Source organism: Etheostoma spectabile, chromosome 4 (assembly GCF_008692095.1).
Source record: "Etheostoma spectabile isolate EspeVRDwgs_2016 chromosome 4, UIUC_Espe_1.0, whole genome shotgun sequence".
NCBI classification, from domain to species: domain Eukaryota; kingdom Metazoa; phylum Chordata; class Actinopteri; order Perciformes; family Percidae; genus Etheostoma; species Etheostoma spectabile.
In genome coordinates this window covers 20,125,495-20,140,885 of record NC_045736.1, presented here as the reverse complement: position 1 = coordinate 20,140,885, position 15,391 = coordinate 20,125,495, and the positions used below count along the sequence as shown (strand labels likewise).

Genomic DNA, 15,391 nt, shown 5'->3' with positions numbered 1-15,391 from the left:
CTAAGAGTTGTGAAGTGAATAAATGTATTTCAAAAATGTTAAACTATTCCTTTAACTTTCTTTTCTTTTCTTTAACGTTCTGTGCATTCACCTTACAGGATATAATGGACATCATTCACTCTTTGTTGCCATATTTTTCTAGTTTATGAAATACAGGAACAATACAGTAATAGACATACAGAAAATAATATGTCCTTATACAGGATTGCATATGTTATATTATGCGTTTATTTGTGCTAAACAGAAGGTAACCTCAACATACTAATGACAATATAACTGCTGACTGTGAACAATTAACATGTAGATTATTCATTTTTAGCATGTAACTTAGTCTTTGGTTATAATGAGTAACTTTTAGATGGAAAAATACATATGTACAACATTAGCATACAGTAGATATGCTCCCTGTTTGAGAGATATAAATCAAAGTTACTCATGATGTAGCTTATAATACTATTTGACCAGGCTCACGATGTAATAACTATAATTCCCACAGAGACATGTATTAAAGGTGTAAATTATCTTAAAAAGGCACCATGAGAAGTCACCGCATATAAACAATGGTTCCTTCAAAATAAAAGTACATTTTCTGTACATGCTACATCTATCATCTGGTAAAGGTGTGTTTTGATGTTAAATTGCTTCACACTCTTATTATTCCATTAGTAATATTAATAATTATGTTTATTTTTGTATTAGTAGTGTTACTTTAAACTGTGTTCTGTGACCATCATTCATCAACAACAGAGCCAAAGTGACTTTAAGTTTGTGAAAACATTATTAGTACAGGTCTCTATTTTCTGTTATATCCTGATTTATATCCTTGTGTGCATATACCACTTTGTTCTGACACCATTTACGTCATGATGTGAGCCTCTAAAATCAACAATTGAAAGGTATTTCAGCAACGTAACTGAAACGGCTACTTCTTGCTATTTAATCTGCGTCAGGCAGCCTGTGTTGGCTGCACAACAAGCTGCTATTTCTGACTGTGTTTATGAGACTGCTGGCTGGCTGGCATTTACTGACTTGTTGAGGGTTGGGCACTAATGCCCAGAAGCATTCAGTATTTGGTACTCGCTCTCAGTTGTTTCCCTTGGGCAATGCTTCCCAGCTGCTATTACTGTAACTGTCCAATATGACAGGATGTACACTCATGTTAGCATGTCTCAATCTGACACTAAACATATTGTTTTCACTGCATTGTAACAATAAAGTAGGATTGTTTTTGTAATTTGAACACACTGTCATGCATCTGGTCTAAACTTTTTTTTAACATAATAAACTCTTTATAAACAGTTTACTGAAGAATTGAGCCTGAAATCTGCAGCAGCTACACAGACTGTGGTCAGCGGTCAACTGGGCTATTTTTCTAGATCCTTTAGGTTTTTTATGTACTTATGAAGTCTCTTTAAAAAATGCCATTACTGCATATTAGGCCTAAAATGGTTAGAATAAGCACACAATCAGGAAATTCAAATCTTTGTCTAACAACTACTGGGAATCTGGTGTTTCTGTTTTTTGCAGTGTCACCTGGAAAGTAAGCTGCAATTACATATGCTGTGTCAATTAACTGGCTAATCTTGAATAAATATTTCATGTACATTTGTTTGTTAACAGTCAAAAGTTGTATTTATTGACGTACACAACTAGATATCAGCCAGTAATACCCACAGTGTGTATGTGGTCATTGTTAATTAATAAATGCCACAACACTAGTTTGGTTTATCTGTTTATCTGTTTTTTCTTGCTATAGAGAAACGATTCAAACTAAATTTTATAGAAATTATTATTGATTAAAGCAAATTACAGTTAAAATATGTTTCAGAAAAGGCTGGGCTAATGATTCTGTAGTTATGCAGAATCTTAAATTACTTAAAATATACTTGCATACAAAGCAGTATTTAAAAAAAACACTTCAACAGAAGCTCAAACACAAATATCATTAATTGAGCATTGACACTCAAGTCACACACAATCTGAAATAATATAAATAGATAAAATTGCGTAAGAGTAATCCTTACAGTACCGTGTGCTGTGAAGGCTGACAAAACCAAACAGTAAAAAATAAAACACAGCAAAATGTTGAACATCTTGCAGAGTTAATACTCTGCACGCTCTGCATAAAAAATAGCTTCTCTTTCAAGCAAAAACTTTTGTCCAACAACTTTAAAACTTCTAATCTTCATAGTGCTGTGCTCCCAGTGCATAACAAGCTGGATAACCTTTATTTAAATTACAGCCTCGGGTTATTCAGAAGTAAGTTGTTTCCTGCTGTTGTTAATGCTAAGAGTTAGGACCTTTTGAGGTTTAAATATTTTAGTTTAAAAAAAAGTTTTTAAGTTTTTTACTTGCATATCAATTTCTTGCAGGTCCAGCCAATGATTTGCAGAAAAATTAAAACAATAGAAGCATTAATTTCATTTTTTCCAAAAGGTAATTAAGTTTTAGTTATAGAAATAACAGTTACAATCATGTGTGACAACTGAGGAACTGTAAATGCATAACTCAAAATATTTTGGGTCACAAATAATTTTTAACTAAATTTCTCTGCATTTTCACAATGTTTTGGGGTGTTTTGAATTGTTTTTTAATTCATAATAATAATAATAATATAATGTTGTTATCATATATTAACAGTACATACTACTGTGACAACAGCCACATGGGTTGAGCCATCACTGTCTTACCCTCCAGGCTGTGCCGCTGACTTTTACACCACCATGGGAGTATCGGAGCACACGGAGCTGACAGACTCCGCGTCAGACCTCCTTCTCTCCCTGCTGTCCCCCTGCCACTCCTCATCTTCCTCGCCTATTGGGTTCAACCTCCCGTTCTGCTCCAGCTGGTCCTTGGGTTGCAAGAAGGCCACATGTCTGTAGGCAAAGCCCCCACCTTCCATTCTTTCCTGCCCCGTCTCCTCGTGTGTCTGAGTGATACTTACAGTTGAAGAGTGGAGGCTGTCTCTGGGATCGCTTTTATTCAGGCCCTGACCTGGACAACAGGCGCAGCGGCAGGGTGTGAGATAGAGGTAGATGAGAACCATAACTAAACTGACCAGACATGCTACGAGGGTGGTATAGGCCGTTTTTAGGTTCTCCAGTCCACCACTTTTGGTGGAATTCATCACCATTACAGATACATACAGCGTCTCATTAAATAAGTCACTGGTGGCATAGCAAGTGTACACCCCTGAGTCCTCTGCCTTCAGGGGCCCAATCTGGAGGCTGCCATCTGGACGCATCAAAGCAGTCTTGTGTTCTGGAGACAGTGGGATGTTTCCAGGCAGCGCCCAGCTCTTCATCATGTCCTTCTCCCTGGTGTCACAGTCCAGGAGCAGGAACTGCTCCAGATAGGTTTCTTTGTCTATCATTTTGACCTCACTGCAGTTCAAATAGAGCTTGTCCAGGTCCAGTATGACCATTTTCTCTTTCTGCTGGCCTGGTAACACACATGTGTGGCTGTCCTTGAAGTCCGTGGCTGAGCTGAGCCCCTTAAGGTACCACCGTGCCATCATGTCATGCACCTCACAGCTGCAGGTCAGAGGGTTGTTGTGAAAGTACAGGCCATTCTTGATCCAGGCAGGCAGAGCCTGAAGCTCATAGAGGGGCAGGGATTTGATTCGGTTGGACGACACATCCAGCAGCCTAAGAGTTTCCAGCCGGCTCCGCTCCTTCACCAGCTCCAAGGGAAAGCGTGAGATCTGGTTCTGGCTCAGGTAGAGCCTCTGCAGGCTGACGAGGCCAGAGAAGGCAGTGCGATCTATCTGAGAGATGCGGTTGCTGTAAAGCAGCAGCACCTCCAGGTGCTCCAGCGGCTCAAAAATTAACTCGTCCAACTGGCGGAGGCCATTGGAGGAAAGGTCCAGGTAACGTAGCTTTGTCACATACACAAACGCCTCAGAGGAGAGGAAGGTGAGGCCATTGTGGCTTAGCAGCAGACTGTGTAGTCTGCTGAGAGTTTTGGGGGTCCATTCAGCACGTAGCTTGGTGATGGTGTTGAAGCTGAGGTCCAGAACAGCTGTATATTGTGGAAGAGTGGTGGGAACGTTGGTTAGATTCATTTTGGAACAGCTAACAATGTTGCTGGCGCACACACAAGTTTTGCAGTCCAGAGGGCTTCCTATTAACTGTGCACTGACTCTCACTGTGGGCAACAATAAAGCCAGAGATAGAACTGTGATGAAGCTTCTTCCTCTGAACACTTTGGTGGCACCATGGGAAATCCAGAGTGACCCCAACATGCTGTCAGGATAATAAACTACAGCAGTCTGGATGTGTTCTAGTCGTCACAGTGGAGAGTCATGGAGCTGTATGGACATAAGATCAATAAATCAGCACTGTTTTACTGAAAATCCAAATGAAAGATGTCATGTCATTAATGGTCACATCATCCCATGCTCTAATGCACCCAGAGGTGCATTGCAGCAGCCAGTTCACTAGATAGTCAAAAGGTTATGGGTGGTCAGCAAAACATGTCGTCATAACGCAAATTAATGAAATAGCGATCTACATCTCGGCATCATATTAATAAAAAAGACCTTTTATATAGATCCTAAAAGATTATGAACGTAGCCTACTGTCTCACATGCTTCTTTCGACCATCATTAAATCTCCTCCGTGTCAGAGACATTTGTCCCAGGCTGTAGTGTCCCGCCCGACTTTACCTTATCGTTGGTTTCTTAAGATCCGAAGAGAAAAGGGGAGAGTCGTCAACAGTCCGGTCTTGGAGACAATCCACTACAGGACAGTTTCGTCTTCATCACAGCAGCAGCAACGATCACCGGGACGCACAGAATGATCGGGGAAAAGCCTGTCTGCGGTCCGCGCTGATGAGGAAATGCAACCATCTGATAGTTGATCTGAGGGGAGCAAACAGCGGAGCTGGGGGTTGTCCCCCCCCCCCCCCTCTCAATTATTGGTATTACACTTCACTTCATCTTCAGATTGTGCACTACTATTAAGCTGACAGCCATACATTATTTGTATTAAACATGTTGAATGTTAATTGTCATGCGGTGTGGGGAACAACTGGGAATGAACTGTCTTTGAGGTAGGTGAGCTTCAGATTGCCAAAGGCTGGCTGTCCCTTTTGACTTTTCTTTCCCCAGTGCTTATTACATTATTATTTTGTCCATTATCATGATGCATTTTTCCTAAAACAAAGAGAAGTCCTCAGGGAGGCATTAAGAACTAATGGCTGATTCAGTGTGATGATGTCTTTGAAGTCCTTCCCTCTGGTTTATCTTATTACGCTGGTGAAGGACAGGGCAAACACTCATTGTGTCAGGGTTTGTGAGATTAGGACCCAAGTGCAGGAAGACGAGGAGGAAGCAGCAGTTTGAAATAAAAAAAATTAATGAAAAACAGGACTCTTCACAAAGGACAGACGAGGATTGACGAACGACAAACGACGCTCCACCAACAACAGATACAGAAAGCACAGGAACAAAATACACAAGTAAATGATGGATAACAAGGGGCAGGTGACACAAAGGCAGGTGAAAGACATCAGACAATTACAAAAGCGGGAAAACCAAAAACGGAGAGACTTCAAAATAAAACAGGAAATGGCACCAACAGAAAACCAACTTAAACAGAAGCTTGACACAACAAGCACGACAGAACCCCTCCCCCAAGGCGGCCAGCGGCAAAGGCGTGGAGACCGAGCAGGCCAGTTCAGCTCAGCTGGGCTGAAGACAGGCGACCGACGGATTCTGGGAGCGCTGGAAGCTGGCTTTGGACGGCTGGACGCCAGCTGAGGTTCTGGAAGGCTGCATGTCAGCGGTGGTTCTGGAAGAACATTCTGCGTAGACACTGGGCCGTTGCACAGTACTGAGGGCTCTGGCCCGCTGTACAGCTCCAAGGACTCCAGCCCTGCTCCGTAGACAGCCAGGGAGTGTCCAAGAGCTGCCTAGAAAAAGCAGGGTCCTCTTCATGAACATTGTGGAAAAAACTCATAAGACCCTCACTGACCGAGTCCAGAGGGTAAAATAGTAGTACAAACTTCATAACTGCTGGGGTCATACATAGTTGGTGGATACTGTCAGGGTTCGTGAGGTTAAGACCCAAGCGCAGGAAGACAAAGAGGGTGCGGCTGTTTGAAATAAAAAAATTATTGCAAACACAAAGTGACTTACAAACATGTAACCTGAGCAGGTGAGTAAATCCAGAAAAAACAGGAACATGGAAGGAACGGGCAAAAAATCCAAGAGCACAAAAACACAAGATGGAACCCTTCACAAGGGACAGACAAGGAATGACAAACGGCAATTGACAATCCACCAACAACAGACACAGAAAGCACAGGAACTAAATACACAAGTAAATGAGGAATAACAAGGGGCAGGTGACACCAAGCAGGTAAACAGGTGAAAGACATCAGACAATTACAAAGGAGGGGAAATCAAAAGACGAAGAAAAGCAAGACAACACATAAGGGAACAGAGAGACTTCAAAATAAAACAGGAAACGAGAAACACCAACAGAAAACAGAAAAAGAACTAAAACATGAGCTTGACACATGGACAACCATGACACGTTGTGTGTGAACTACAGCTGCAGCAGTCTTTGGTATAGGACGTGATGTGCATGGAGCAGTGTGCAAGGGATCAATATCCGCATGCGGTTAACATAAACAGCTTAGAGTCATGTCCTGGGAACTGGATAAACACTTTTAATAGTCATCAGTAGGACTTAAACATGTTGCACCATAGCTTGTACATTTAGTTATCATGTCAATCAAACGCTTTCCTAGTTATATCTCCTAGAGTTGACCAGTCTTTATTAGAGTTCAGCCCTTGCTTTTTATCTATCTCCTACTTTCTGTGCAATGTGTACAGTTTTCTATACCTGACCCCAGGTTTGCAATGTGATAATGTGATTACATGCACGATTCTAAGAAAATGCGACATATAGGCACAAAACCAAAACACTGAAGATCTTTTTCTACAGAAACAAGTTGTGAACACCACTTTTCCGAAAACATCTGCAGCTAAAAACAAGGCTATGAGAGTAATAAAAGTGAACCAAAACAGTAAAGTAGCAGAAAAAATGTTAACCAACAAGATTAAACTCACCATAGCGGAGGTGTGTCCCCTTTCAAGTTGTCACATTGTCATTTAATATATTATTTTGATAACAATATCAAATATAACTGCTTTTAAATTGGATTTTGAAACAAGAAACCTAGATTAGATAATTAAACAGGACCTACCTGTTAGGTCTACCTGCAGGCCTTATCACACCAATTTATATTGTGCTTTTTCTCAACTAGTTTTCAATAAATAATTGACACCAGCTGCTTTGGGATATAGTTGCAAATTTTATTGTGGAAGTTTCTTGTACGGCAAGAATATGTTGGAAGTCAGACTTCGTTGAAACAAAATAAAGACAGGCTGTAAAACTGAACTGAAGTTTTAATTATTTTCTGCAGAGAACAAGCAAATGACAAGAACGGTTTTCACAATGCAAACATCAGCTACAGAGTGACAAACATCTCACAACCCTACAACAGTATTCTTCTGCCTTATGTCCTGTGCCCCCAGAGAAAAGAATACCTTGTTTGGAAAACAGTCTAATCTTAGTACAACAATTAATCTTCCTAGGCAGACAAGTTGGAGCTGTTGTTGTAGTCTTTCTGAATCTGCCTTTTGTGTGTCAAAGTTCTCTACTTTGTTGTTCTGTCTTAGCTGGAAAAGAACAACTTGTGTCTTTGGTTAGGCTATGGTGACCTGCTGTGAAAACCATAGCTCTGGACTACGGTTTCTGTTAGACGTTGTTGCATTTGTCCTTGGAGGAAAAATGCAAAGACTAACAGTCGTCTTCTCCTTCAGGGAGGACTAACAAAGAGAGATTCAAAAGTCATACACCCTGAAAGGCATTTGTGAATACTTATATGAATAATCAACAATACATGCAGATTATAGTATGAAATCATTGCTTAAATGTAATTTTCACATTACAATTTAGCACACAATGGGAGCACACAAACTAAATATACAAGGAGCTCTTGCAAGACAATGCACAGCTGTAGTGGACAGGGAACTGGAACAAGGAGGAAAACACTGACTGGGTATCAAGACAACGAGGACTGGCAACACAAAGGCAGGCGGACGAGGATAGACACAACACAGGTGTACAAGGGAAGACATTTTGGACAGGGCTACAGGGACACATAAGCAGGTACAGACAGCACAAGCACAGAAAGTTCAAACACAATGAATGAAACATAAAAACTCAGCACAAAAAATCTTCAAGAGACTAAGAGCAAATTAATCAAAAGAAACACTGCCACAATCTCCCGAAAACATAACATTAACAACAAAAACTCTGATGGCCCCTTTTGCCGCCGATCAGGACCGTGAGAGTTACATCCCACATCAGGCTGGCAGGTAGATAGGAAAATAAGCATCCAGGACATAAACAATGGAACAAATGGGCAGGGAAGGCTATGTCATTACAGGAGCAAGGCAACAAACTGGTAATGAGAGGTGCGAGATAAAAGCCAGAACACATACACACATGCCAGGACTAGGATTTGTCTAAAGCTGAAGAAGGTGAAAAGGGCGACAATGCAGATGTCAACATGACAGATGACCATCCAGCTCATGTACAGTTGAAAGTTGAATACCTTGTTATCAATCTTCTGAACACAAGGTCATTTCACTGGGACACCCTCTCATAAAAGGTAATGTAAAAATGCAATGATCCGGTTGCTATGGGTGCCAAGGGTAGGAGGTGATGCAAACAATGAGAGAACCATATCCAGTATAAAATGATTGCCATGTAATGGGCGAATAGAGTGAACACAGAGAGGACATTATGACGTCAGCGTGTACCAAAAGGTTGACGTGCAGCCCTCTTTTGTCTTATCCTGCAAGTCTTCAATCAAAAGGTTTAAACTGTGACAAGAAATCTACAATTTCAATGGTGAATCGAGTCACACTGTGAGGTCTCACTAAGGGACAATCTTACATCCCTTACATAAATAAAAGCTAAATAATCTAGTCCCGTCGCAAGAAGTCCTCCACAGATGGAAATGTTATGTAATAATTAAACCTACTTTTGAAATGAACAGGGTTTTATTACTAAATAACTGTTAAAAAAATGTAGTCAGTAACCTAATCCAAGTATCACAATATTATATTATGAAACTTGATTATTTTCTGTCACTTTTGGATTATACCAAATATTGGCATAACTTGCACCATACTGTGAGGTTGTTCCTCTTTTCTGCTTTGAATACAAAATAATGGCCAAATTTCCACCCAGTAAAAGCATTTCTTCCCCCAAGGCCATGATAATGAATTGGCAACTGTTAGCTATGGTTTCACTCGAGACCAGAGTGCTGTGTTGTTAGACTCATGTTCTAATGTGTTCGCATGTGCATGGTGAGTAGGATAAAAAACTGTAATCCTGCTAATAATCACAATTGTTACAAAATGTATCTGTAATCATGTTACATATTTTTTTTGTAACTTCAACAGAATACAGTTACATTTTTGTGTCACATATTCTCATTTCTATTGTTTTGTTGAAATTTAACAGCAGATTTCTTTATGTGTCATGGCCTTGCAGTGATAACTGAAATGATTGCTTCCCTGTTAAATAAACCAGATTACTCAAAGTCAAAGATAGTGTTTCTTCTAAGCATTTAAATAAATCTTTCGGACCATAGGTTCAATCTGGCAGATAAATATGACTTTATTCAGTGACATTTTAAAAAACCCATTTAGGAGCTTTCTTCTGAATGAAGATGAAAAACCTTTCTACCACTGGTGAATGTAGCCTGTCCTTCCTTCTGACGTGTCCTTTTTATTCCACAATGGATTATTCCACAATGGATTATTCCACAATGGAAAATGAGCAATGCTTTCAGTGATGTGATGAATGTGTCAAAACTTGGATAATGATAAAAGCTTGATCAATGTTTGCAAGCATAAACTCTTACCAATAAGAAATAGATTAAAAACCTTTTGAATGTCCCCCTTGAGGATGTATGGATCAGCTCAGCCAGAGTGCTGTAACCTGAGGAATGGTATCATCATCGTCATCATCATTAATCGTTTCCATGCTCACATCCTCTCCCAAATTATCGTATGCATGACAAATTTGGACTTATGGGTGGATTTATAAGAGATGGAGGACACCTTTTTTTATTTTTAACTTTTGTGTCCTAAATACTGCTGCAGTCTCTGTTTCCATTAATTTAATGCATGCCTCATCATATATGCTGTCCTGCTTTCAGGGTCAGAGTTAAACTGTTCCTATGATGGAGCTGCTGAGCATTAAGGGAAAGTGTGACGCATGCTGTATTGTGTTGTAAATTGAAAAAAAAAAACATCAAGCTCTCACTCAACGCTACAGAACCACATGTCGCCACTTTACAAGCATGAAAAGCATGTATCTCCAAAATGCCCATTTCTCATGAAATAATAACCGTCTTGTTTTGTAGAGTTTTTTAATCAGAATCAGAATCAGAATCAGAAATACTTTATTGATCCCCGAAGGGAAACTCTTTGTTGCAGTTGCACAAATATTATAAATAGAGTAGAAATACAAATAAAGAAATAAAGAAATATAAGGAATTGGATATGTACGGTATTTACATAAAGGAATGTTATTATACACTGTTTACATATTTAACATAATTAAGGAATTGCAATGGTGAAAAGTAAAATAATAATTATAATAATAATGATAATAATTGTTGTAGTGGAGAAATAATGATAATAATAATTGTAGTAGTTGAGAAAACAACATAAAATAAATTAAATAAACATAAAATAGTTGTCTGACCTCACAAAAGTCAGTTATTTGAAAACCTAAAAATCGTAAAAGTATGGAGATAGAAGGCTTCACTAAACTACAAAATCATGTTATGATTACTTTAGGTTCAGCAAGATATAGAGCTGTGTTGCTGAGATTGAGCTGTGCAGGAGCAACGCATCTGCAACCTTCACTGTATGATAATGTGACATGGACAGCAGTAATTACCCATCATTACCAAAGGGTTTTTAGTGTTAGGACACAGAGATACACATGCAAGAAACACACACACACACACACACACACACACACACACACACACACACACACACACACACACACACACACACACACACACCACACACACCAAACACATGAAAACAAGCACATTTTGCGACTTCTGCTGTATAAATGTACTGCATTGCTGCTATGATGCTAGGAATGTTGTTCTAAAATCTGTGCTAAAATCCTCACATGCATGTAATGTGTTAAAATAGTCCCCAACAAACACGCATGCATGCACGCACACATGCACACACGCATGCAATACAGTACGTTTGCTCGGGAAGTATCAGATAGCAGGGTTGACTTCGGCAGCGGCCTTGTGGATGGGCGTTCCCCTCTCTGGAGATTTAAAGTGCTCTTGTGATTTATAAATGAGGTACAGCTCTGGGGCAGTGGCAGCATGTACTGGCAATATCCAACCCAGCCCACAGCGCTCCATCAGCAAAATGAGATGCAGCATCTTTTCTTAAGAAGAGCTGTTTGCAGCTCACACCTGGAAAAACACTTGATGTAATTGTTTTTTAAGACCTGATACTGGACATGTTACTGTTACTGACAGGTCATTGTGATGATCAGAAATAATATATTTTGGTCATGATACAAGCTGATCTGGCATGATGCTCTTGTACACATCATATGCATGTGTGGATACACAGTGGCATTTGTCATTCTCCTTTTAATGTGACTCTAATTGAGTGTAGAGTAACGTTTTGTGTTTGTTTTTTGTTAACAAAATGGAAATACAGGTAAAACTATTTTTTGTTTCCGGACTTTATATAACACGAACTGGTAGGTTTATATTTACTCATACACTGAATTGAAATAACAAAGACATTAGAGCTCACACAGCATGCACATGTCTAATGTATCACGCATTCAAAGCCAGAGAGAATAGATAAACAAATCCCTGGCAGTCGGGTGTGCCTGTGTAATGTTCCTGTTCTGTGCCTGTTTATTTACAAAAATGGACATGAGAACTGTGTGTGTGTGGATGAGAATCACAGTTGTATCAAGTGTATCACAGTTAGGTTTGGGTATCCATGTTCAATTAAGCTATGTAATGTGGATAACTGCATGTGGCTATAAAACCATGCAATACCAGAACAGTTCTTAAAGCTATTACAGTGGGTGAAGCATGCAGCTTCTGTACCACATGAACAATATAGTGGACACACTGCCACCATCTGGTGTAGGCGACATTTTCAGGGGCCTGTTCAAGAGGCAGGTTTGCTGAGTTATCTGGATTACTTTGCTGAGTAAAATATCTATATCCAGATAACTCAGTAAACCTGCTTCTTGGAAGATACCTTATGATTGACAGACTACTGTAAAAGAAAAACGTCTGTGTGATTCCTTTAAAATTAAACAAATACATTTGTTAGGCTATAAATCTTCCCCTGTCCTTCTCTGACGCTCATTTTCACTGCTAACGATGGCAGTCTCATTGCGACAAAGGAGCATTTTGTTGGAACATATTATGAAGCAGAGAGTCACTGTTACCATGATACAGCAAATAACATCTACTTTTATTTCAAAAGTTTAACAACACATACTAATGGCTTGCTCTCCAGAAACTTTGTATCGTATTGTAAACTCTGACTGTGAAATAACAAAAGAATCTTGCACATTGTCAGTAACTTGCACTCACTTTATTTATGATGAAGGTCTGAGGACTGAAACATTTCTTCTACTTCAAGTGACTGAAAATGTGCAGGATTAGTTTTCTTTTCTTCTCAATTTCAGTAGTTCACACAATTGTTTTAATGGAACAATTCAACCGCAGTTGTTGGTGTCAAATCATCATCATCATCATCATTATACCAACAACATACATAATGTAACTAATTAAAAACATGCATTTTGCATCATAGCAGCTACCTGAAAATAATGCAATTCAGAGGAAACCTTTACTGTTTTATTCTAAAGCTCTTTTCCAGCAGCACAGTGATTGATTAAAAATAGCAATATCCCTATTTTGAATTACTTATAATGTACAACACCATGTACAGTATATAATTCACAATGCCAAATACATGCATATTAGAAATTATAAATCTCCTGGGATACACACACGGTCAAGGTCTGTGTTGCGATGTAAACCTTCCCACCCCGAGTGTCTCCAAGGCACCATTTATCACTTTACCTTTAATCTCCAGAATCACTCCAACAAAGTTACAAGATGCCACAAAATATGATGTGACTAATGTTTTTCGGCATGGTATGTTAAACATTTGTAAAGAATTTGTCCTTCACTCTGAACAACCTTTTTGTGCTTTTGCTTTGATGTTATTAAACACACAGCTGGTTAATGTTTTCCCATGCCAAGTGTGCATATGAATCTGAGTTGATTGTTTGTGTAGGTTGCGGTAATTATGTTTTGGTAAATGTAATGGCATTATTTTCATTCTGAGTACAGCTGATATTTGTGCATTCATATCTATGGGTAGTTATTATTGGCGGTTGGGGCTCTCTGGGGTTAGTGCAGTGTCCTTTGCTATTTCTGAGTGCGAACGTGGAGTCTATTTTCAAGGTTGCCATGGAAACCATTGTATTTTTGGTGGCAGTGATTGGTGCTGCCTGCCGAGCAAGACTATTTTTGTCATGAATCAACACCTGATGCACGCACACACACTGTTGCCAGACGTCTTATATCTTCCCCATGACAACAGTAGTAATCGCTGCCCATTAAACTGGTCCACCCAGTTGCATCGTGTTGCCTTATGTTCTGCTGTCCAGGCATTGTTGCAAATATTGACAGGAAGAGACAGATGACGTTAGCTTGTAATCAGTCAGGTTTAAAAGATCATAGGTTATTACAGGCTTACACGAAATTTTGAAAAGAGTTGGTTTATATTGGTAAAGAGTGGCATAGAGATAGGGCTTCAACTAACATTACAATGTTGTATCGTAATGTTTTCATTAGCGATTAATCTGACGATTACTTTCTTGATAAAAGGATCAGTAATAGTGAAAACTGCTGGAAGGTTTATATATATATATATATATATATATATATATATATATTTTTTTTTTTTTTGTTTTTTTGGGGTGACTCAAACAATTGATTTTTAAAATAGTTAGTTATGGTACATCCATTCTTTCAACTAATCTTTGCAGCTCCAGTATGCAGTGTTTTAGCCCACATGGAGTAGTAAAATAAAATAAAATACCTCTTGTTTTCAATAGTTTGCAATACATGCAATACAAGTACCTTTCTACATTGTTCATCTGTAACTGTGTCTATGTACCTGATGCAGTAAGATCACTGGTTTGTGTGCTGAAAGCAAAAAGCTGCATAGCATTTCATCCAAATGACCTGCGTTCTCACGGTGACTTAACCAATGCCATTATTATGTGGTTATTAGTAAACTATATCCATCACAAATCAAATTATGAGAGGTGCTGCAAATAAAAACATGCTCCTTCATGGTGAAAGAGGTGCAAGACGGGATTTACATGAAATGCAAATGTCATGTGTGTTATGATTAACCTTACAAATGCAAATGAAAAATCAAAGGACTAAGCTGCTTCATGCTTGCTCTTTCAGAAGCGTAGCCTTTACCCATAATAGCCCAGATTTCATTGTCCCACACTGACCGAGCAATGAGATGGACTGTATATGAAAAAGATCACCGTGGCAACAAGAGCCCCAGTTAGAGAAGCTGGGAAGGTGGAGACTGAGGCCTGGCCTAATCAATGCCTCCCTGTTTCAGCAAATCTTGTACTGGAGGGCAATTAAGTCCATGAAATTGCAACCCGAACCATTACTGGCTGACAAATATAATGAACCAGGAGAGGGTAAAAAAACAAGGGATTAGACATGAAGGTGAGGCATCATGCTTTGTGTACATTCCTATTTATGAGTTAAGAGGTAACTTGGAAGACATCTCTCAAGCATTTACCCTCAAGGTAAAACAAAATTCTTACTGGCCATGCTAGCAGCCCTACTGGGCCGTAATGCAAATTACACATCAAGAAAAATATTTTTTGGATAGGTGAAAAATTGAGAACTATTTTTTAGATCCTTGATACTTGGGGGTAAAACAATTGTATAGGCTATTTGGCCCGCATATTTTTACTACCATCTACCTCCTCTGTAGAGTGACAGGCTTAGCTCTGTATTATTTGGCTCAGATTTGAAGTGTAGGTCTACTTACATGCAGCAACTGTGTTTTAGGCTGAGATGTCAAATTAGCAAACTAACATGCCTGACTGTTTTGGCTCTGTTAAGGTCCCATCAGCATGCTAACCTGCTGACGTCAACATATGATTAGCATATTTGCATAACAATCAATGTACACATGTTATGTATGATGATGTGAAGGTTTAGTTTGTAA

At 39.2% G+C, this 15,391-nt stretch overlaps 1 protein-coding gene across 1 annotated transcript; it reads right to left on the bottom strand.

The window, feature by feature from the left end:
- Nucleotides 1-1,272: 1,272 nt before the first annotated feature.
- On the bottom strand, nt 1,273-4,891 carry LOC116687838 (amphoterin-induced protein 1-like). Its single transcript, XM_032513482.1, has 2 exons — nt 4,667-4,891; nt 1,273-4,309 (listed from the first exon to the last, which is right to left on the bottom strand). The coding sequence occupies exon 2, from the start codon at nt 4,241-4,243 to the stop codon at nt 2,714-2,716; it is 1,530 nt and encodes a 509-aa protein (XP_032369373.1). The 5' UTR covers nt 4,244-4,309; nt 4,667-4,891; the 3' UTR covers nt 1,273-2,713.
- Between the last annotated feature and the right edge of the window lie 10,500 nt (nt 4,892-15,391).